Genomic DNA, 21,611 nt, shown 5'->3' on the forward strand with positions numbered 1-21,611 from the left:
TAATATGAAGGAGCTGTCTAATTTTTTCAAATTAAAAGCTGTATTGTGTAGGTGTGTTAAAATACAATGGACAATGGACTGCAGCATAGAATTTGTACTTTCTAGCTATTGTGTAGCAATCTAATTAACACTGAAAATTTTCTGAAGACCAAAGTGATCCAGCATCATATATATGGTACTACCTAACAAGAGAAATATAAATATTAAATGTTGAATTATACATTTTTTGTTATTTTGGCTTAACACGACTATCAAAATTACTGGATCCTGATACTGCTGTATTAATATACTTTGTGCAATACTGATGTTGGTGAAGCTATGCAGAATATTTGAGTCCTTTTGGGACCTGGTGTTTCTGGCAGGACTTGTTTTCTTTTCTACAATGTTCATTCATATATTATTCCCTCTTACTGCAGAGCAGAGACAGGGGTCTATATTCTCCTGTCCTGCTACCTTCTTTGTAGTTAAAGGCTATGGTAAAATCTCCCTGGAATCCTATATCTAAGTTTGACAGATGCAGCTTTCTCAGCCTATATTCATATGGTATATTTCAGCTGCCTGATCATTGCAATAGTCCTCTATTTCACTCTCTCCACTTTGTCAGCTTGTTTTTGTACTGGCGACTCTGTAAGAGTAGAGCTGATGAACTTTCGTAAGTGCTGAATACAAGAGATTAGTCAAGTTTTGCACACTGGTGGTGCTCGCTCCACAGTCTGGTCTATGGTGGCCTTCACTGCTTGAAGGGCTTACACTGCTGACAGTTTGTGGCCCTCTGGGACTTTGATGTCCTTTTTTCCAAAGTAGCTCCTTGGTCAGTCAGAGCCCGGCCTGTAATTATTGCAGAGGCTTGATTTCTCGTATGTGTACATTACTTTTTTTCTGACTTTTTTTTTCCTTTTTTTTCCCCTTTTGAACTTTTTAAGGTTTCTATCAGCCTAATTTTCTGACCTTTTTATGGTACACCTCACCTTTTAGTGTACTGTCTGCTCCTGTTGATTTGATGCTGTGAAGCTAAGCATGCAATCTGTCTGATATTCCAGTCTTTATTAAAGGCATTAAACAATATTGGCCCTACTGTTGATTTCAAGGGGAGAATACTAGGAGCCAGCTGCTGATCACCTTACATGCTCAGAGGTCCAGCCAGTTTGCACGCAGACTGTTTATGTAGTCCATATCTGATCAGTTTGGATCTAAAGAGAGCATGGCCAACAGTGCCAAGGTCTTGCTGAAATCAATGTGAAGATATCCTCTCCTCACTTGTACTCTGCACAGCTGGTCATCTCATCACACAAAGGCGTGATTACGTATGGTTCTATTAATCTATGCCATCTCCTCCCAGTAACTTTATTCTTTGTGTTCTTCATATGTTCAAGTATGAAAAACATGAATAAAAGTGTTACTATCAGTGACCTAAAATTGAGTTCTTAAATTTTTAGAATTTACTCCCTGGGTAGCAAGTGGACAAGCATCTCTCTATCTGTTTGAGCTGTACAGGATATTACTTGAGTAAACTGAAAACATGTATGTGCTTCATGTTCTGTCTAAAATTAGGTTGAATATGTAGAACATCTTTACAATTAATTGTATTGTGGAATATTTAGAGAGTACCAGTCTTCACAGAAGTCAGTAAAGACTTTTTCTCATGCTAATTTGAGAAGTCAACTGTTTCTAGTTTAAGAAGAAAAAAACAACTTGTCTTTTTATATAGAGGTGGAGTGTATTATTTTCTCTTTAATGAAATGAGTTGAATTTTTTGTTTTTCTTTACAACTGAAGTTCATACTTGCCCGAGTTTTTTGCAAACTAATGGAATTTGTGTGTTTCATAAAATACGATCTCAGGTCTTTATTTCCTGCATTGCCTAAGTTGAGTTGGAAATATGTTAAATTTGAAGATAGGCAGGTGGTGCTGCCAGAGAGCTTCAGGGTAATGTTATAACCGAGTAGTTTATCATAATAACTTTGAAGTTCTTGGACTGAAGGCACAGGAGAATCGCCAAGTGCCTTCCATAGGGAATTACAGTCATTTAAGTCTAAGAGGCTAGTGACGCTCTGTATCCATTAAAGGCAAATTAACCCCATAGAAGAAATTTTGGAAAATAGTTGAAATAACAGAACAGATAGTGTCTAAAGACTAGCCAAAAACAGACATACTGAAGTGAATACATCCACACATGGGAAAAGATGTGTCTCTTGAGTGGGCATGGTGTTAGCGTGTTCTCAGTCTGTGAATGAAAGTCTTCAATGGATTCCCTCTCTGAACAACCTTTTTCTTTGAGCCCCAAAGGTAGCTTTCAGAAACACTGAGAACTCCTCTTGGTTTTAAGCTTCTAGAGAGCAGCAGGCATCCAAGTGAATGGTTAACTTACCTTGTGAAAATACAAGTTTTCTTTAGTTCACCTGGTGTGTGTTTGTGTTCATGGTTACCTTGCAAAGTGAATGGGGGTTGGGCAGACAAATGGAACAGGCAGATTTTCAGGGGATGACTCAGCTGTCATTCTAGCAGGTGGCTTGGATCGACCAAGTCCTCTAGCAGCGTAATGGCAAAACAATAAAAGCCTTGTTTCTTCAGACTGTGTGCTGCTTGAGTTGTTTGGAGGTATTGGGCTCATGTTAGGTATCCATAACTGTTTAGGATCAGGAATCTGGATTGAATTGTTATCACTTTGGTTTTAGCTTCCTCATTTTGTATCTGTAACTACCAAGTTGATTTATCATTTAAAATATTTAGATTGTATGATTTTTTCATTTATAATAAAGAATACGTCTCTATCCCCCAAACCGTCACAATTCAGTTCATATTTTTCTTCTACTCTTAAACAACTTCTGTAAAATATATCCTAGTTGAAGTTTGCTTTGACATGAGATGTAGATGGTGTGTTGACTCCTTACATGTTTGTTTCTTAGGAAAAGTCATTTGAATTACATAGGACGTTAGTTTAATGAAATTTGTTTTGAGAGTAATGATTGTCTTGGTAATTTGTTTATCACAAACGTGACATAAACATATGTAGTTTGGAGCTGGTACGTGGCGGACACTTAGCTCCTGTTCTCAGGTATTCTAAATTGTGTATTTGAGATTTTATGTCTAGAAATACCAACATATGAATATGTTGGAAAAGAAACAATCTTAGTGCTGTGTAACTTGGGTAAGAGAGGTCTTTTGAAGTGTGTGATAATTATTTTTTCTTAATATAGAGTATGCATTTTCTCTACTGCTTTTATTGAATTTTTTATTAATTTAAAAGGGAGAACATCTGAGGACTTGAATGAAGTTGGAACTGTTCCTCTAGCTTCCCTTCTCTATGGATTGCAAGTTATTTTTCCCTCTATATATTTTCTTTTCATGTAATGTCTTTTTAGATTGAAGACAAATTGATTAATAAATGTTTTCATAAATAGCGCCCATATAGCACTTCTGGTATTGAACACTGAGATGCAAAATCAGCTACTGATATCAAATCATTGGGTATCAGAGGTGATCTTCAGTTTTGTTGTTCAGAATGCTGCTGTTTGCTAGTCTGGTACCCCAGAATTCTCTGAAAGGGAGGCAGACTTCTTCATGCTAGAAAATTCATGGACAATGAATAGCTTTAATCAAATGAAATAATTGGGTTTCTTTCAGGAAGAGAATTAACTTTAAGGAGCTTCTTTTCTGACCGAAAGCTAACAGGATTAAGCCTGGAATTTGGTGCTTTTCCAAATCAGCAGAAATTGCAGCTTAGAAAAATCCTTTAAGTAGAAGCTTGTCTTAAAGCAAATATTCCACTTGCAGTTATAACCATCAGGCCAAGTGGCTTTTGCGTACCTCTGAACTTCTGTAGTGCCAGCCTCACAGGCTTAGTGAAAACAACAGCAGCAAAGAGCAAAAAAGCTGGTAAGGAGTTGCACTGAGAGCAGTGTACCTAGGAGGCGTAGCTAGGAAGTCAGAACTAGCTCCAAAATGGGCACCATGGTTAAAGTAAATAAATAAGTAGTATTTGTATGTAGTCTGGAAAAAGGCTGGGGAATTAAGTTAGGGATTCACCTAGTTATGTTCATCTGTTTTCACAGTTGTACATCTTGAAATTTTGAATTACCTCAGACTAAAGTGCTCAAGATTTCATCAAGTAGCAAATTGATGATTGAGTAATAAAAACTTACTGAAATGTGGCTTTTTAGTGCTTTTTTTAAAATTTTTTCAAACTTGTGTGTATAAGCATTTGAATTTTCTATAAGGATTTTGTATTTATACATGTGAGTATTAAATTATTATTTTGAAATGGTTGTAAGAGTTCAGCGTCTGATTGCCTTTGATTATTGGCTTTTTAAAATAATAATCTGAATGCTCCTGTTGTCAATCTCAATTTTGATCTTACATATGTAATAATTACAGGCTCAGATTGTCCAGGTGTATGTGTTCTCTGAGATACGGGAGTCCAGAAGACACAACAGTAGAGCACTTAATACAATATGTCTGCGGCAACTGGATTTACCCCAGGACTTACAAACTTAATGAAGTCCAAGAAAGAGAGTGGTCATCAAGTAGAACACTGTCTGGATACTTGGAGAGTGTTGGGTGGTTCAGAAGAGTAATTGTCACCTGAAGTGGTGTAACAGGAAGTCTGTCTAGCTCTTTTGGTGTGGCTTGAAGCTGCATAATGGCATGCTCCAGAGAATTTTGGAGATGCTTTAAAATATGTAAATGTTGATCTTAAAGTTCAGTACATTGTCTTGAAAGAAGACATGCTTATGCTAAAAAGAAAAACAGACTGACGATGGGGAATTAGTATCAAAAGCTTTACTAAAACTGGTGTTGATGACTGTTCCAGATTCTTCTCATTTTAATGAGTGCTGTCAACTGAGGTGGTGACAGACCAAAATAAACCTGTCTTCCACAGTGGTGTTTTGTTTGTTTCTTTGGGACAGTATTTATCTGAACATGAGGCAACCAAGAGTTACAGCTGGGCCTGGGTGTGCTTGGGGCAGGATAGGTGTTCTGAGTAAGACTGAAGATCCATTTGGCCAATATGCAACATGCAGGAATTTCACACAGTAGAAATTTCTTGTCAAGCAAATGTTTCTGCAGATAGAAATTTATTGAGGCTAAATATAAATTAAATTCACCTTGACATTATAATTTCCTTTGTGTCTTTGATCCAGTTTCTTTTCAAAGCTGCTTGTATGTTTGCTTCCAACAATTCTTATGAGCCATGATGTATTTGAAAGTCAACCAAGATCAGATGTTAAGGTTTAGCTTTTTGTAGTTGAAACCCACTAGTGGGCTCATAATCAGCTGTCAGACTTTTTATAAGGGAAATATAAAACATTAAGTTGCCCACAAATACCAGCTGTAAACCACTGAAGTCTGCAACAGTTCAATAACTTTACAGTAACAAAGTTTAGTTGAGTAAGGGGGTAACCCACGGCAATGGGTTTTTTTTGCAACAGTGCTAGACCCACTCTGAACAGGAGGAGGAAGTGTTACATAGTAGTTCGTCAAGGTTTTAGTCTGTTTTACTTCAAATGGCAGACTAGCCTTGAGGGAAAGCTTGCTTGAACAGGTAAATACTGCTTTTTTAATGCATAGGAAGCAGTTATCAATAAAATCCCAAGGGTTTAAGGTAAGTTTACTTCATGAAGAAGGGTTATCTTACAGCTTAAGGTGCTGTCCAAGTAGCTTTACTTGCTGAAATGGAAGCTTTAATTTAGCTGCTAGTGTTCAGAAGGCTTTAATAGGATCGTTGATCTTATATATGCAGTGTAGGCTGTGTCAATCTACAGGACTGGAGGAAAAAGCAATCTAAGGATGTGCATTGATCCAAGAGCATTCAAGAAAGTCTTTCTCAGTGTGGAATCCTGCAGAACTTGCTGTGGGGAGAATACTGAGTACTGGGAATGTTCCTGGGGCTGAAGGAAGAGAGAAACAGAGGTGATCTGTGGGATTGGTCTCATGGACTTGAAGGGGGGAAAAAAAAAAGTTGTTCTGTATGTGTGACAGGAATGAAGCTCTGTGTACACCTGTTCATGGTGAATGAATGTGTTGTGCTGAGAATTAAGGCTTATCAGAATGGGCAAAACAAGGGGATAGTGACTCTCATTGCTTTATGTGCCCCTGTGCTGACTAAGTTGGCTTGGGAGAATTCTGACCTGCTGATTGCTGTGCTTTTGTAGAACTTTTGTTAGACACAGGAAAGGGAACACCTTCGAAGGAGTGGCATAAAAAGCAATGGGAAACAACATGCAAATGGAGCACCAAGCTATTTATGCATTGTTTGCTCCGGAGTTAATTCTTCCCGGTGCCTTTGCAGTCAGGTCACCCTGGCACACCGGTGAGTAGTTAATGATGCACCAGGGTCAAAAAAACTGAACTGCAAACACAGAGGAAATCAAGCTGGAAAATCTGAAAAAATGTAGGCCATGCCTCAAAGGTATTCCTTGAGAAGAACATGATTCAGTGGCTGTTACATACTGTGGAAATGCCCTGTTGTTGTTTTGTGTGGTGTGGTGGTATTTTCTTTTTTGTTGTTGTTGATGTTGTTTTGTGGGCATTTTTAAATATATTTGTTTTGCTTTGTTTTACTTTAATTATTCTTAAATATAGTTGACCTACCTGTCTGTATCAAAGATAATTTATTTCTTCTACTTATAGTTAAAATGTAGGGATTCTTTTCCACCTATATATTATCATCATTATCCCTTGTTCTTGATAAGGGAACAGAATAACTTCTTCTATTATAAAAGTATGTACTGTCTTAACATGCATAAACCAACTTAACAGTTTATTCTGTTTTTCTAAACCATTTTATGGCTTAAGATTTTTGTTACCAATAACCGTAAGAAATGCATTTCAATGTTATAGACCAAATAGTTGTTACTAGTCGATAGTAGCGTATCTTACGTACTATTTCAATTCTGGTAATGTTTTGCTTATGCCTTAGGTTGAAAATGCTTGAAAAATACGTATAGAGAACACTATATGGCTTCATTTTCAATAGCAAAAATCAGTGAAAATGTTATCATTATGGAAAATGCAGAATAATTGGACTTGAATCTTAGGACTAGAGCTTTTTAAACAATCCGTAATGTATTCTTTCTTCATGAAGTCTCTGGCAAATGAATCTGCAGTGGTAAAAGATGAAGATCTCACACTGTAGCTTCCTTTGACCCTGGCACAGATCTTGTAGACAGGCTAGGGTGAGTTACTTTTTTGTTTTGTTGGTTTGTTTGTTTTGGTCATTGTAAACTCCGAGCTTAATCATCATTATTGCTGATATCTGAGTACCAGACTGCACTTGGTTGTAGTGAGGTTTATATAGAACTGTGTGTAGATTTTTTTTGTTCATTTAACCTTGTAGTTGCAGTAAGTGAATGCACCAGCATGTTAAAATGGAGCTTAATTCCAAATTGGTTTGTAGATGAAGTTTAGGGATCACATGAGAAAACAATTATATTTGTTTACCAATTTGAAGAGTTGTTTCCTCCGATGAATGAGTACAGTTACCCATACTCATCTAAGTATTTAAGATTTTGTTTAATTAAGGTTGATGTTCATATTAGAAGAAACTCTGTTCTTGTGTTTAGAAGCATTTGGGAAACATGGCAAGTATGCTAAGAAATCAGTTCTATTTCTTTGAATGTTGGAAATGTACCTTTTAACAAGCTTAAACTCCAAAATATCCAACGGCTTCTTCTTTGACAATGTGAGTTACATTAGAAAAAATGGAATTAGATACTATGATAAGTACTTTTTATTTAATGCTGTAGAAGAATATGCTTCTTGTCGTCAAAAAATAAATGCTCTTGATTCAACGTAAATTATTTTAAGCGTTTCTTGAACACCTGCATATTTCTTAATAGTAGTACATCTATTCTGCTGACAGAGTATGATGCGAGGTGGAGAAAAAGACTGGTTTAAACAGCAGCTGTACTGGAAGGCTCGTATGGAATTGTATGTTAAAAAAATTATTAAATTGTGCTAGCCAGCTGTTTTTTATTGTTTGTTTTCCCCTGTAGGATAGTATATGAAAGATTTCAAATGATTTAATTGTTCTACTTTGAAAGCTTTCATGTTTCCTTTGCAGTGTTACTTGTGAGGCACTTAGAGGCCATTCAGTGTTAGCCACCTAGGCAGCGTTTCCCAGAATACAGAGGAGACAGCTGAAGTATTACTGGAAATTCCAAGCTCTGCCCCTTCCTTAGATTCCTTTTTGTACCTGCAGAAATATTCAACTTGAAACGCTCACCTGTTTTTTAGGAATTATTTCAGGGTCAATGTTTCAGATGATTGCCAAATGTGCATAAAAATAGGACTGTTAGTTTCCTTTGTCTTGTTGAATTTTTATTAGAAATTGAGTTACTATTATTATCAAATTAGAAATTGAGTTATTATTAGAAATGGAAAAGAAATTGAGCGTTTGTATATACAGTAGAGTGCGCGTTAATGCAGGAACTGTGATAAAATTTAATTTCACAGCTTAAGCCTCTACTTTCTCTTGTAAATTTGTCATCTCATTGTCTTTTAGGAAATGTCAACCCTCGTGACTGATTTTTCATATGAGACAGTTTTCATCCATAGACAACAAATCTTGTTGGCGTGTGTTTACAATCTTGTGATCTTTAGAAAAATACTTGGTCTTCTATTGGCATGATAACTGTTAACCCAAGAGCTTGCATGTTTGTATTTTTAAATTACGTTTAGTGACTTATTACTAGGCATAAAATATGAATCAGGTTAAAAAAAAAATTACTCCAATAAGTTATTTTTTTTATGAAGTACTTCTTGTATCTAGGAAACTGACAGAACATACTTGTGGTGTGAAACTGAAGAAATATATCTGCTTTAAAGTTAAGTTTGCTGAGTATTGCTTATGCTAAAATAAGCCTGACTGAGTACTAGGGATAAAATCTAGCTGTTTCTCATTCCTGGTGGTTAGAACTAGGTCAGGTAGAACAGTCTGGGCAGGAAAAAAAGAAAATGAACAGAAGATGCTCAACCAGGAGGACTTTCTTTTGTTGGTACCTGGTAAGGGCAAATTCAAAGGAGAGAAACAGCAGGGAACCTACGGTACACCCATGTCAGCAGTTGCTGCTTTGAAGATGACATCTCTGAAATGACAGAAAGACTCTGCATTGGGAAATGAGGTGTTACTCTGGAGGTGCGCTGCAGTTTAGTGTACTGAGAGCAAGCTTTAAGTAAGATTCTTAAGAAGAGGACTGATCTATGGGTTCCTTCATCTTTAATTTGATGTGTTTTTGACTTAAATAGAATTTGACTCAAGCTGAAGAATATTTTGTTTTAATGTCTATTAAGATACATGTTTTAGATATAAAATTCTTCTGTGTTTTCGGTGTGCTCATTAAAAAAAAAATTGGACAGCCCAAGATCTGGTTGCAGTAAGTTTTCCTTTTTGTAGAAAAGATGCCAGTTACTTATTAATTTGGAATCTAGAGCATAAATTATCACAAATTGAAACAGTGCAGAAAGTAGTGTTTGGTATGTGACTACATGAGGAAAATGTGTTGACACATAACAGATGTGTTAGAAAATACAGAATTCAAGTGAAGATAGAGGATGCAAATTGGCAAATTGTGATAAGCATGGGAAACAGGACACTATCTTCTGATAACTGGCATTTCCAAAAAATGGATTGGAGAGTCTGCCTAGTTAAGATGCTGAGAGGGAGCAGTTCTGTAACTACACATCTTCAATTTGTTAGGGTAGCCCTATACTTTCTAGTTCTCTCATCAAGCCAAACTTTGTGCATCAGGCTGTGTTCACTTGGGCTTGGAATAACTCCGGAGTTGTGTGTTCATTTGGGGGCAGAGTGTTTCAGCTGTATCATAAAAATCAGGTCTTGAATATATTTTTGACTCTTAAAAGTTTGTTGTGTGAGGGAAATGTAGAAGTATAGCATACGAGCACCAATATAGAAGTTGAAAAAACTTCTTGTGAGAGAGCAGTGAAGTTTAAGAGGAAGAGGCAGGATCAATGAACCACTTATTCTGATTTCAGTGGAAACATTAGTTTATACAATTTGAGTAGCTGATGGAGATGCTTTCTCCTATCAGAATTTTGGATGTCAGCTACAGTATTTCAGTGCTGTGTTGTTTTTTTTCTCTTACAGTGATCTGGAAAAAAATAACATAACGAGAATCACAAAGATGGACTTCTCGGGACTGAAGAATCTCCGTGTCTTGTGAGTATAACATGAAACTCATCCCTCTTGAAAAGATTACCTTGGGCTTCTTGTACTAAGGATGCTGATGATTGTAGAGATCAAATGCTAATAACTTCTGCACACTACTGAGTTAGTGGTAGTATTTTAGAGTAGGCAATTGGGACGGTTTGTGATATGAAGTAAATTTTAGTTCCGTGTCTGAATGTAGTCTCGTAGCTGTTTAATTGTTTGCATTTCTTAATGGCTTTTAACAAATACTGCTGTAAGAGTTTTGGTCCACCTCACAATTAGCTTATGCATAAATAAATTATACTGAAACATGAGAAAATAGGACTTTCAGATCTTGTTAACTTCAGTAGTACTTTTGCAGAAGATTTAGAGTAACTTCAGAACAGTTATTAGCTGTGGAAGTTGTACACAAAGAAACCTATGAATTCTTTTTTCTTTTTGTTTTTAAGTATGAATTAATAAATACAAAAAGAAAGGGGGGGGGGGATGGGGGTGATGTCTCTTGATCTGGAAGTATCAGTCAGGAGTTCAGCTCTAGTTCCAAATGGGCCGTGGACAACAGAAGGTGAAACATTAATCTACTTTTTTTTTTTTTTTTTTTTTTCTAAAACCAGCCTGTTTGAATCCAATTAGTTCTTAACTTCCTTGTTTTGGTTTTATGAACCTCAAAAAGGACCATACAGTTAGTGATGAAAGATAGAACTCATAGATACCTATTATAGCTATACATAGATGTTTATTTATTTATTTATTTTACATCTTGGATCAAAAGAACAGGAAATACATTTGATATTTTGTCATTAACTTATTATTTCTCCCTAGTTAGTTAAGTACTATGGCATATTTACTCTAGGTTTTGAATGAGATGGGGAAATCATATCTGGGGTTGATTAGCAAGGTGTACTGGTAAGGTATCTTTGAATATCATGGAAAATACGTGAGCATTTACATTAGAGCTTCAGTAAATTTAAGTATGCAAGCAAGTAATCAATTTTTTATCTTCAGTAATGGTGCATAGAAATAAATGTTTCAGTACTTCCAGAAAAAGAGGTTATTTCTGTTTGAAGGGAATTCATTTGTCTCTTGAATATTCTCTGACTGACTTTCTTCATTACATCAAACTATCTAGATTCCCTCCAGATCAGTGTATAGGCAGACATAGATGTTGGTATCTCTCCATAAGTACAGAGGGAAACTGGTATTTGCCTTGTGAAAAACCAGTTCGATGCATTACTTTTATATAGAGATCCAAATATATGGGTTTAATTGTGCACCTATGAAGTGGGGGAAAAAGCTAGATGAGAGAAACAGTAGTTTTGAAAGCAACATAATGAGTTAAGGTTAAGCTGCAAGGTTTTGCATGTTTCCAGAGCTCTCTTAATGTAACTATGACCCTCTGCCTGCATGTAGCTTGTATTTGGGCACTGAGTACTACTGTAGCAATGAGAACTTGCAAGTGTTAGTGAGAAACATTGCAAACATCAGAGACGGTCCGATGTGTTACTGTGTATTTAAAAACTATGACTAAGATGTTTTTATTGAAAAGGCTTCTGAAATATGATCTTTTTTTCTGCCAACAGTAACCAAGGGGGTAAAATTAAAATTTTTACTTTAATGTTTTTTGAAAGAATTACCTAGTTCTGTTTATCAGGTGCCCTTATCAAGTGACTGCATTCTGTGTACGTCATCTACTTGACTGGAAGCAGTTTATAACTGTTGTACTTAATTCCTAGTTTTAGTAATTAAGGCAAGAACCTAATTTTGAGTCCCAGTGCTGATAGAGCCAGTTCGGTTTTCATGTTCTTGTTAACTCCACTCTTGAAACAGCTCTCAGAAGTTAAACACACAGATCTGCCAGCACCCGTTCAAAATTTCTGTTTGATTGCACTCTGCAGTTGGTCTTTTCCTTTGATTGTCTTTTAAAATAAGTCCTTAAAACTGCTGCATGAAATTATTGATAATTCAATTGGTAAATTAATTGAAATCTGCCAAGGAAAAGGCAATTTTTTTCTGCTGCTACCTAAGTACTTTTGAACCAAGAGAGCATTTCAAATCTAGCAGTGGAGTCATTTAGATTTCCTTGCCTCCTATTGCAGTGGTCAGTACCAGCCAAGCTGAAAGTCTGCATTATAGTACTGTTTACATGTACAGTTTATCATTAATGTCAGTAGATGGTTTTGTTTCCTTTTTCTACTGTCTACAGTTAGATACTACCTAATGCCACTGCAGACACTTAAACTGAACATCCTTAACAAGAAGCAAAATATGCAATTGCCAATCTTGATTTGGATTTTCTGTATTGTGCTTGTTTTAGCTTTGTGTAACATGTTCAGCCATTCTGAATGATGTCTGGTGTTTTTGTCATAAAAGTAATCAGGAATAAAAGCAGAATGTGCCTATTAGAGACTCCATAGTTAATAATGGTTTTGTCTTCTGACAAAAGTCTTATGACTATCCGAAACCCAGGAGATGCTATTTCAGCATTTGCTAATCTGTTCTTTGTAGGTCTTTGTCACGCATTTCTCTTTTTCATGTCCCTGACATACCTGGTATGAGGTTGGGGTTTTAATTCCACTTTGTGCTGCTCAACTTTGTGTCTTCAGAAGTCCTTCACATTTACCTTCATTTTACTTAGCCAGAATTAGGAGGGCCATAAGAGAAAGCTATTCTCCGTTATTAACAACCCACTGTTTTCCTCTTATTTTCCTCCATGTGCAATGAGGGTATATTGGGAGGAGGAGAAATGGGAAACTTGTTTCAGAGTGCCTAGGCAGGTGGTCTAGTCTTCTTTACAGACATAATGATGAGGAGAACAAGTAAATAACCCAGAATCTGGTAGAGTGATACAGCACAACAAAGCTGCCAGTCTCAAACTGACAACAAAGATGGAAAATATTCCATCACACAACTTTTTCTTTTGTATCTTCATATTTTTTTTCCCCTCTTCCTTCTAGGAACAGACTTCAGTCATTTGCATTTCTTTTTGATCTTTTTTTTTTTTTTTCTATTGGCTTTCATTGCTGTGGACTTGTCTTTTGCTGTCTTTCTTCACAACCACTATTCAGTTGAGTATCCTCCCATGATTGGGTGCAGAGGAGTGGCTACTGCAGAGAAGAGTGCATTTTCACTTATTACAGTCTGACCTGAAGCCAAGCTTACTATGAATTACATTCTTCCTTTCTGTGTTGTCTTAGCTAAAACCATGTACAATATTCAGAGGGCCTGGAGTTCATACTGTTATCTGAGTGCTTTTATGGAAGCAGAACTTGGTGTGTGCTGGAAGTCAGCACTGAGAGAGAAGGTTAGCTTAAATGATGTATCTAGTGCTTGGCTTGCACTTTACCTGTGAAGAGCACTTCTGCTGTATGAAGTAGTCATCGTTTCCTGCACAGTGTAAAACAAAGAGAACTCGGTTTCCATTGTTTATTACTTATCCTTGCCTCAGAGGGTGAAGAAAAGCAAGGGCCTGCACTGGGAATAGTGGAAATCTGAGAATTTTCTCTTATTTTTCACTCTGATGTGCAGTGGGACTGTGTACTGTTGTCAGACATAACTGGTATGGCTGCAAGAGACCAAAATGTTTTGGACTGCTTACAAACAGCATACTCTGTGGTAAGCCCGAAATCTTTGCAGAACATAAAGACTGGATAAAAATTTTTACCTTGATTTTTCTGCTATTTGCTGTAGCATTCAGTCATCTTATTAACTTTAGGTAAGCTAGAAGTATGTACTCCAGAATGTAAGAATTAGTCTCTAAACCAATATCATTCTGAACATGATGGTTACAAATGTTTTGGAGCAAAAATGGTTACTGAATCTGGCAGTCAGGAGGCAATTTTTTAATCCGTTTCCTGCTAGTGACCTAAAGAGATTGAACTGTTACTTCTGTGAAAAGCTATTTTATAACATGTGTGAAGTGGGGAAACAGTTATCCTGTGTTAAAATTAACTGATATTTCTGGAATTGCAGACACTTGGAAGAAAATCAGATCAGTGTGATAGAACGTGGAGCGTTTCAGGATCTAAAGCAACTTGAACGACTGTAAGTATCTCACGTTCAATACTTATACATAGTCTGGCATTTTTCTACCACACTTCTAATGATTGCTTATAATATTTCATGATTAAAAGCAAACTCTTAAAAAAAAAGACAAACCAAAATGAAACTGAGTACTTTCCTGAATTAAAGTGTACTCTTAAACAAAGTTGACTTGATATTATATGATAGCTCCTGCTTGAAAGAACATGTACAACCACTCAATAAGGAAATCAGAATCGTCACTGACACTGGAGTCTGGACAACATTGTTGAAAGAACTTTATCCTGGCAACTTTTATAAGTAGTATGTACATGAAGAAAGATTTGTTTAGAATCCCTATTTATAAAGTTAAATAAAATTTAATTAGATTAGATTCTAAATGGAAGTTAAAATTGTTCTCTCTGAGAACCAGAGTATTTCTGGAATTGCCTTTGGTCATAATTTTCTTATTAGCTTCATTTCATTTAAGACTGCATAGTGCCACTGGTAGATACCAGTAGATTCCAGGGTATCATGCTAGACTTGCTGGAGGGAACTAGACAGTTAGATTGCTCCTGCTTTTGATGAATCAAAATAGATACAATTTATTAATATAAAAACTGTCTTAATGCAAAATTGAGCTTGTAGAAAACTACAAGCCTTGAGGAGAGCCAAGTTAAATATCAGTAAATGCAAAAGTAATACTTTTTCAAATTGCTACTCTTAATTGGGTCATGAAGCATTGTCATGAAGCTAGGTTAATTTTGTTTGTTTATTATAGGAGAAAAACTGAATTTCTGTAATACTGAAATACTTCTGGGAATTACTCTTTGTAGGTGACTGTAAAGAAGTAGCATGCTGGTTTGGAATGCTTTTTTCATAACTGGAGAAGCAGATTTCTTTTATGCTTGATAATCTGCAAGGCATTTGTTGGACTTTTCTAATTGATTTTCTCTCCAAAGTAGCTTTAAAGAGTTAAGATCACACTAGAAATTGTTCAAGAGAACTCTGGAGTATTGAGCATATGCTGGGCTAAAGCTGTTTCGGATGGTTTCAGGATTAGACTTTTATTTAAGTTGTTTAACTGTTGTACTGATCTTTTAAAAATGAATTAACTCAGGGTTTTTTCTTCATTTACAAAGCTCACTTTATTAACAGTAAGGGGGATGAGTTTTAAATTCTAATTACAAGCCACTTTTCCAATTCCTGGTCCTATATTCTATTTAGAAAACCTCTCAGGGCAAGAGTTCTGTCATGACTGATTCATTTCACACTTCTTGGAGAGGGGGAGACAAAATATATCAATATACATTCCTTCATTTTTCAAAATTGAGCACAGCCTGATGCTGCAGAAAACTGCTTGTTTGGGTTATACCTTGTCTGTGATAGTCAGTACCCTAACTACCAAATTTCAGTTTAATGTAATTATCATATATTTATATTAGATAAATTTAGTTAAACTATGAAATGAGTTCTGAAAAAAAGTCTGGGAGTCAGACTTGCTATCAGTAACCAGAAATGATAAATACTGAAGTGTTCTCTTAGTGTGTTGCTTTTCTGTAGAGCCTGCTCTCTTACCAAATGAATGTAATGCATCTTGTGAAACCAGAAGTTAGGAAATATGATACCTTTAATAGCATCTGTTTGAGTATGTGTTGTTGGAAAGTCTCCCTCTCTCCCCCTTTCTCTCCCTTTCTTTTTCCTTCCCTTTCTTTTTTTTTTTTTTTTTTTTTTGAACTCTTTAACTTGGCCTGTTAAACACACTCTCTCTGCTTCTCTTTTAAGATTGCCTGTCATTAAAATATTTCCTAAATGAATGTAGTACGAAAGGGAGGCCTGGAAACTCACAACTTTTTGTTGTTTTAGCTTAAATCATTTTTAGGACAGAACTATAAATCTGATATATTTTTTTTTATTTTATTTTGTTGCTATGACTCAGTAGGCTTAGGAGAACGAACTGTGGAAAGTTTGGCATAACTTATAAAGGCTAAATTGCAACATTTTAGGTAATATTAAAGCTATTTTATTTAGTATTGTCAAACATTGCAAAATGTTAATGAAGAAAGTATGATGGTTGAATTAAAAAAAATTGGCTTTTTTCCATTTAATTTCTTTCAAATAACAAATAAAAATTGCATATATTGCTTCAATTCTGGAATAACATTCGTTTTTGATCTATTGGAATGGATGCAAAAGTAACCATTAAGTTTTTTTTTTGAAACAAAGCAGCTGCATTGAGTCTGACTTTAAAACAGGAGTAATTTTGATGTATGGTATTTTGCCAGGAACAAAAGTTTTTTATTCAAAGTAACAGTTGAATTATATTGTTCCCACACTCCTCTGCGGAACTGATTGAAAGGGCGCAGACCATAACCTTAGGTGGATATTATTTTAGATGAGTATAGTTTCACGTGTGTGGATATTGAAACAAATCCATCAGTATTAATGAAGTAAATTAGCAATTTTGTTTGTGGAATGTGTTGTATGGTATGGTTCTGCATAACAGGAAGTAAATCTTGAATAAAATATCTCCATGGTTGTTCACTATTGCTCCCATAAATACTGTAATGATATGTCTCCACTTACTTGGGTCTTACTGTTTATAACTTGTTCTAATTTTTTTCTTTCAAATGGGAGATTAATATGTACAACAGTGATGGAGCATCTAAAGGCATGATTTAAATAACAGGGCAAGATATTGAAAGAAATCATATATTCTTAATAAAGTCAGGTGGTGTTGGTTGAGGGAAGCACGTAATGCAGGGTATGGCAAAAGAACAGACAGTTCAAAGATGAGAAATTGTGTGTGGAGGGTAGAAGCCACTTCTTACATTGACTCTTCTTTAATTTTACAGGGAAAAGCTGAAGAATAAGCAGTGGTTGGTTATTGTTTGTTTTTTTTTTTTTCTTCTACCATTGCCTCTTACAGAAATTTATTGTTTTTTGTGGAAGTTGTTGTTTAGAGTTCTAAGATTCAGAATTATTGAGAATATCCGCTGGTGCTCAGCACATTAGAAAACCAGGAATGCTTTATTCCAAGTAATTTCAGTAGTTTTGCTCTAAAACACACAGGTTAGCTAGTGATGCAGCTAATACAGTATTAATAGATTTAATTGTTCCAAATATCTGTGCTCTTGTGCAGTATAATATCAGTGCAGAGAAACTATAATGCTTGTAGACCTTATGTGCTAACGCAGACTTATATGTCTGAGGTATAGAATGACATCAGGATGTCTCCTCCATGGCTTGTTAGCTGCTTTTCTCCTGAGTGCTGCTTTTGAAAAGGTATGACGAAGCATACCTTGATGACTAATAGACTTTGCAGGACAGACGTATGCATATGTTCAGTAAGCATTTAAGTTATGAAGATACTTTGCTAAAACTTAGAAGTGCCAGCTGTAAATTTGGCATCTGCCCTCCTTGCCAGTAAAAATGTAACTATTTTAGAGCATCACTTACTGATGTACAGAAGGTTTCAGATACTAATTCTTTTTTTTTTTTTCCTCTTTCCATTCTGCAGTTTTTTCCTAGTAGTTAAGCATAAGAGGGTCTGACTTTGATCTTCTCTGGTTTTGTTTTCTGTGGTTTGAAGTAGTGTGCATATGCCCCTCCAAACGTAATTCTGTACTGACAATGAACTATACCCAAATTTATTTTGAATTTTGACATTTTAACTATATGCTTTGGTGTTAACATGTGTAAAATGTGAAGATAAAATTATTACAAAATTTCATATGCAAAGAGGAGCAAGAGGAAAGAGGCATACTGGTGGGCCTAAAAGATGAACTGAAATTTCTTCCAGAGCCAGATGTCACACTTTTATGTGAAAAATGAGGCAGGATATAAGACACCAGCTGATCCTGACTTTTCCATAGCCAACTGCCAGAAATTGTCACGTAGCTGTATTATCTTCAAAAGGCTGGACTTTGGCTGATGGCTGGTTCTTTCTACTCAAATTAGTGTCTTTAGCTAGCATAAAAGATCTCAACATCTGAAAACACTAAAACTGTGTTTTTGTTGTTTAAAGGAGTGGGGAAAATGTATAAGCATGGCCAAATCAAATCTTTTCAAAGTTGGGAAAAATAATTAGCTTAAAAAAAAAAAAAAAACAAAACCAAAAACTAGAACCAAATTTTAATCGTAGCATATATGTGTATGGTTTTGGTTTTGTATGTGCTAAGACTGACGTCAGAATGGAAGTTGTATTTGACCTTTAACAGCAGAGACACTACTGTGTGTTGCATCTCTGTAAGCTGCTTCCTCAATGCTTGGTTGAGGATATTGAAGTGAGTTTATTTGTCATAGTACTGTCAAATTTGTATTAGCGACCAAAGATGCTAAGGAGAAGAATTGTAATGAGATGCCTCACAATCTGGATTTCATATATTGAGACTGAGTAGGCTTTAAATAAATCATGTGATACAAAAAGCATCTTCCATAATTAACGGGAAGAGTGGAGGTTTGCTAAGTGCTTCAGAGCAGGCAAAACAATAAAAGCATTGGACAGTTCTCTGCTGTTGTAAACAAAAGCTTATTGCAAATCTTTGGCAGCATAGACAAATCTATGGTGTTTATACGAGGTTTGCAGTGCATGCAGTTTAGAGGTATTTCTGGAATTGCATACATGATGCTTCTTTCATTTATGAAGCCATATGGGTTTGTAAATATGAAAGACAGTTTGAATGTAACCTTTCAGAAAGAAGCTTTATTGTTTTCTGTCAGCATTTCCCTATGACATTTTGGATAACATATCCAGTTCGAGATCGGTAATCATGAAATGTTTCTCTGGAAATGCAGGAGAATTAGGTTGCAGTCAAATGGATTTAGAGCTGTGAGCTGATACTTCATCAATTTCATTATTTGCATACTTCCTTCTTCCTTCTCAAACTGCTGTGTGTAGGTTGAGGTAGTACTTGGTTTGCAACCAAACTTCTCAGGACCATGAGATGCTCCAGGAGCGCAAAACAACACCCTCCTTTTTGTGCTTTGCTCTTGGGACGGCTCTACGCACAGGGTCTTTTCCCTTCAGATTGGGAGAGGAATGGTAATCCAGGTCAGCTGAGGCATCTTGAAAGTTGCCTTCTTTGCATTTGGGAGGAAAAGATTTCATCTTGTCATCTATGTGTAATAACTAAGATTTCCCCCTGACTTATAAGGAAGTGTGTACAGCAAGTGTCAAAACCTGTGTTTATCCTGGGTGGAATTGTTGCTACAACAGTGCATCGTCAGTAGAGCGAGATGAACCTATACTATCTAATTCAGGTCTGTGTGTCAACAAAGTAAACTTCTGTAAATGGCAGAAATCACTTTCTAAGACCAGTTGTAAGCTTAGCCACTCTGATAGGGCTGAGAAAGAATTAAAAAAAAAAAATGATATTCAGTTTTTGACATCTTCAGACGTGTTCTTCTCCTGATTTGAAGAATAGCTAGTACTTATGTTTTGTGTTGCCTGCATCTTTGAGCTGGTAATATGTAGCTCCTGATGCCATTGGCCTCCTGACTGCAAGTTCAAGACTTTTTTTTTTTTAATATTTGTTCATGTTTTTGCCCTTAACATCTGAAAAATTGTCTGGGTTGAGAGGGGAGGGAATTCTGTAACAGATATCTGAAAAGGCATTTTTTAATCTTGCATTTTCAAGAGAAGTCTACTGTTGTCATTTACTGGAGTGCGTCTGGGACTGTTGACACTAGGAATTCCAGTGTGATGAGGTAGAATGTTTGGGTGCAGTATCTTGAAGAGGTGTTACTGGTCTTATTCTTTGATACCACTGGCACAGTTGTGGAGAATGGAGTACGCTGTACTGCAGGATCTTCCTAGGATAGAGTCACTGCCATTCTTGGTTACTCACCAGTGTTTAGTATTTGGCTTGATTTTTTCCTTCCAGACAATTCCTCGGAAAATAAATGGGAAAAGGACAGATTTATTTTGAGCGACTATTTGATTTAACTTGCATAGGTACAGCATTAATATTTGTTTTGAGAATTGTAGTGGCTTTTGCTTTTCTTTCATAGTGTGTTTTCCAAGTGGTCAAGATGTAGTTTTTGCCACTTAGGTGGTGACCACGTTACTCCATCTGCATGATGGTTGGACCTTGGTTAGCAATAAAGTATCAACAGATACTCACATATCAGCTTTCCAAATTCATGAAGTACTTCATTAAGCTTTTGCACAAAGTGTTCCATAATTTAATCCTGCTTCAGAACCCTAAGGCTAGAGGAAGAAACAATCTCCACAGTATCATTAGTAGTATTTACTGGTATGCACATGCTGTTTCTACAGATTACAGGAAACGGTACTCCCTGTCTCTGCCTTTTGTGTTAGTCTTGAAGAAGTGCTGTCCTAAAGTGACATAATGAGAGTTGCATTGGAGTTCTTGTTTGGCTTTGGTGGCAGAGGCAAAGCAAAAGTTCTTAGTGTTTAATATTCACCTGAAATAAAATATAAAGTCCCTGAATATGTCAAGGCTGTATGCAAGTTCATCAGCAATGTGCTGCATCCTCGCATGGCACTGTGCAGTTCTTTGAGCATCTGTTGGTATGCTGCCTTGCATTTCTTTTTGGGACTTGGATTCATACTGGTTTTACTGGTCTTTGTTGTTACCTTTTTCTCATTATTCCTCCATGTTTATTGCACCACACCATGTTAGTCTGCATGCTACAATCTCCTACCTTGTCCTATCTTTTCATGTTAGACCAAAAAGTGATTTGTTGTTCCACACTGTGTGATTTGCAGTAACTTAGCTCTTCTGCAATTTCTGTCTGTAGCTAAGTCACGTTCTGTCTTTCCCAATAGCTTTCCTTTCTTGAAAGGGGAAAGAATTGTCTCTGTGCTTGTGGGATGAGTAACACCTTCACTTTAAAAATGGAATGACTATAACTCATTCTTGTAGCTGATGGTCACTTCTCTAAATATAATATTGGAGCTCACTGCTGGTAGATAAATTTTTATCAGTTTTCTAAGCCACATATATCATTTCCATACAGACAAACTTTTTAGAACTGGCTTGATTAGGAACAAGACTTCAAGACTTGTCCCTTCCTTCTTAGAGAACTTGTATGAATTTGCCACTCAATGCTGTTAGAGGTATCAGTAAAAACAGCCTGCGTGGTAAAGATCAAGTCAGCTAGCAGAGATGCTGAGATCTAGTCATGCATCTCCATCATGCTTATCTAGTCTTCCAAAAAACTGTTTCATAGACAGGTTTAATCCAAATGCCCACATGGAGGACCTTGTGAAGTTGAGTGACTCTGGAATGCTATGGTAATTGCCATTCAGAGCTGATCAGTGGGGGAAAAGAGGGGAAAACATCCCAAAATGTTAAAACTTGTAAAGAATAGAATAGAAGTTCACAGATGTTCAGCAGAAGGCTGGCTGGGTTTGTGCAAGACAGATCTGTTGAGGTCTCATAAAAATGCAAAACCTTTAT

The 21,611-nt window shown here is 36.2% G+C and overlaps 1 protein-coding gene across 6 annotated transcripts in view; it reads left to right on the top strand.

Annotated features, from left to right (window-relative positions):
• The window catches only part of SLIT3 (slit guidance ligand 3), a 526,297-nt gene that overhangs the window by 68,535 nt on the left and 436,151 nt on the right, over window positions 1-21,611 (top strand). For all 6 annotated transcript variants that reach the window (XM_040646811.1, XM_040646810.1, XM_015293584.4 and 3 more), the window contains 2 exons: window positions 10,105-10,176; window positions 14,137-14,208. In XM_040646811.1, the coding sequence (XP_040502745.1) occupies window positions 10,142-10,176; window positions 14,137-14,208 (107 nt within the window). In that variant the 5' untranslated portion in view covers window positions 10,105-10,141. The remainder of the gene's footprint in view (window positions 1-10,104; window positions 10,177-14,136; window positions 14,209-21,611) is intronic.

This window comes from Gallus gallus, chromosome 13 (genome assembly GCF_016699485.2).
Source record: "Gallus gallus isolate bGalGal1 chromosome 13, bGalGal1.mat.broiler.GRCg7b, whole genome shotgun sequence".
Taxonomy (NCBI): domain Eukaryota; kingdom Metazoa; phylum Chordata; class Aves; order Galliformes; family Phasianidae; genus Gallus; species Gallus gallus.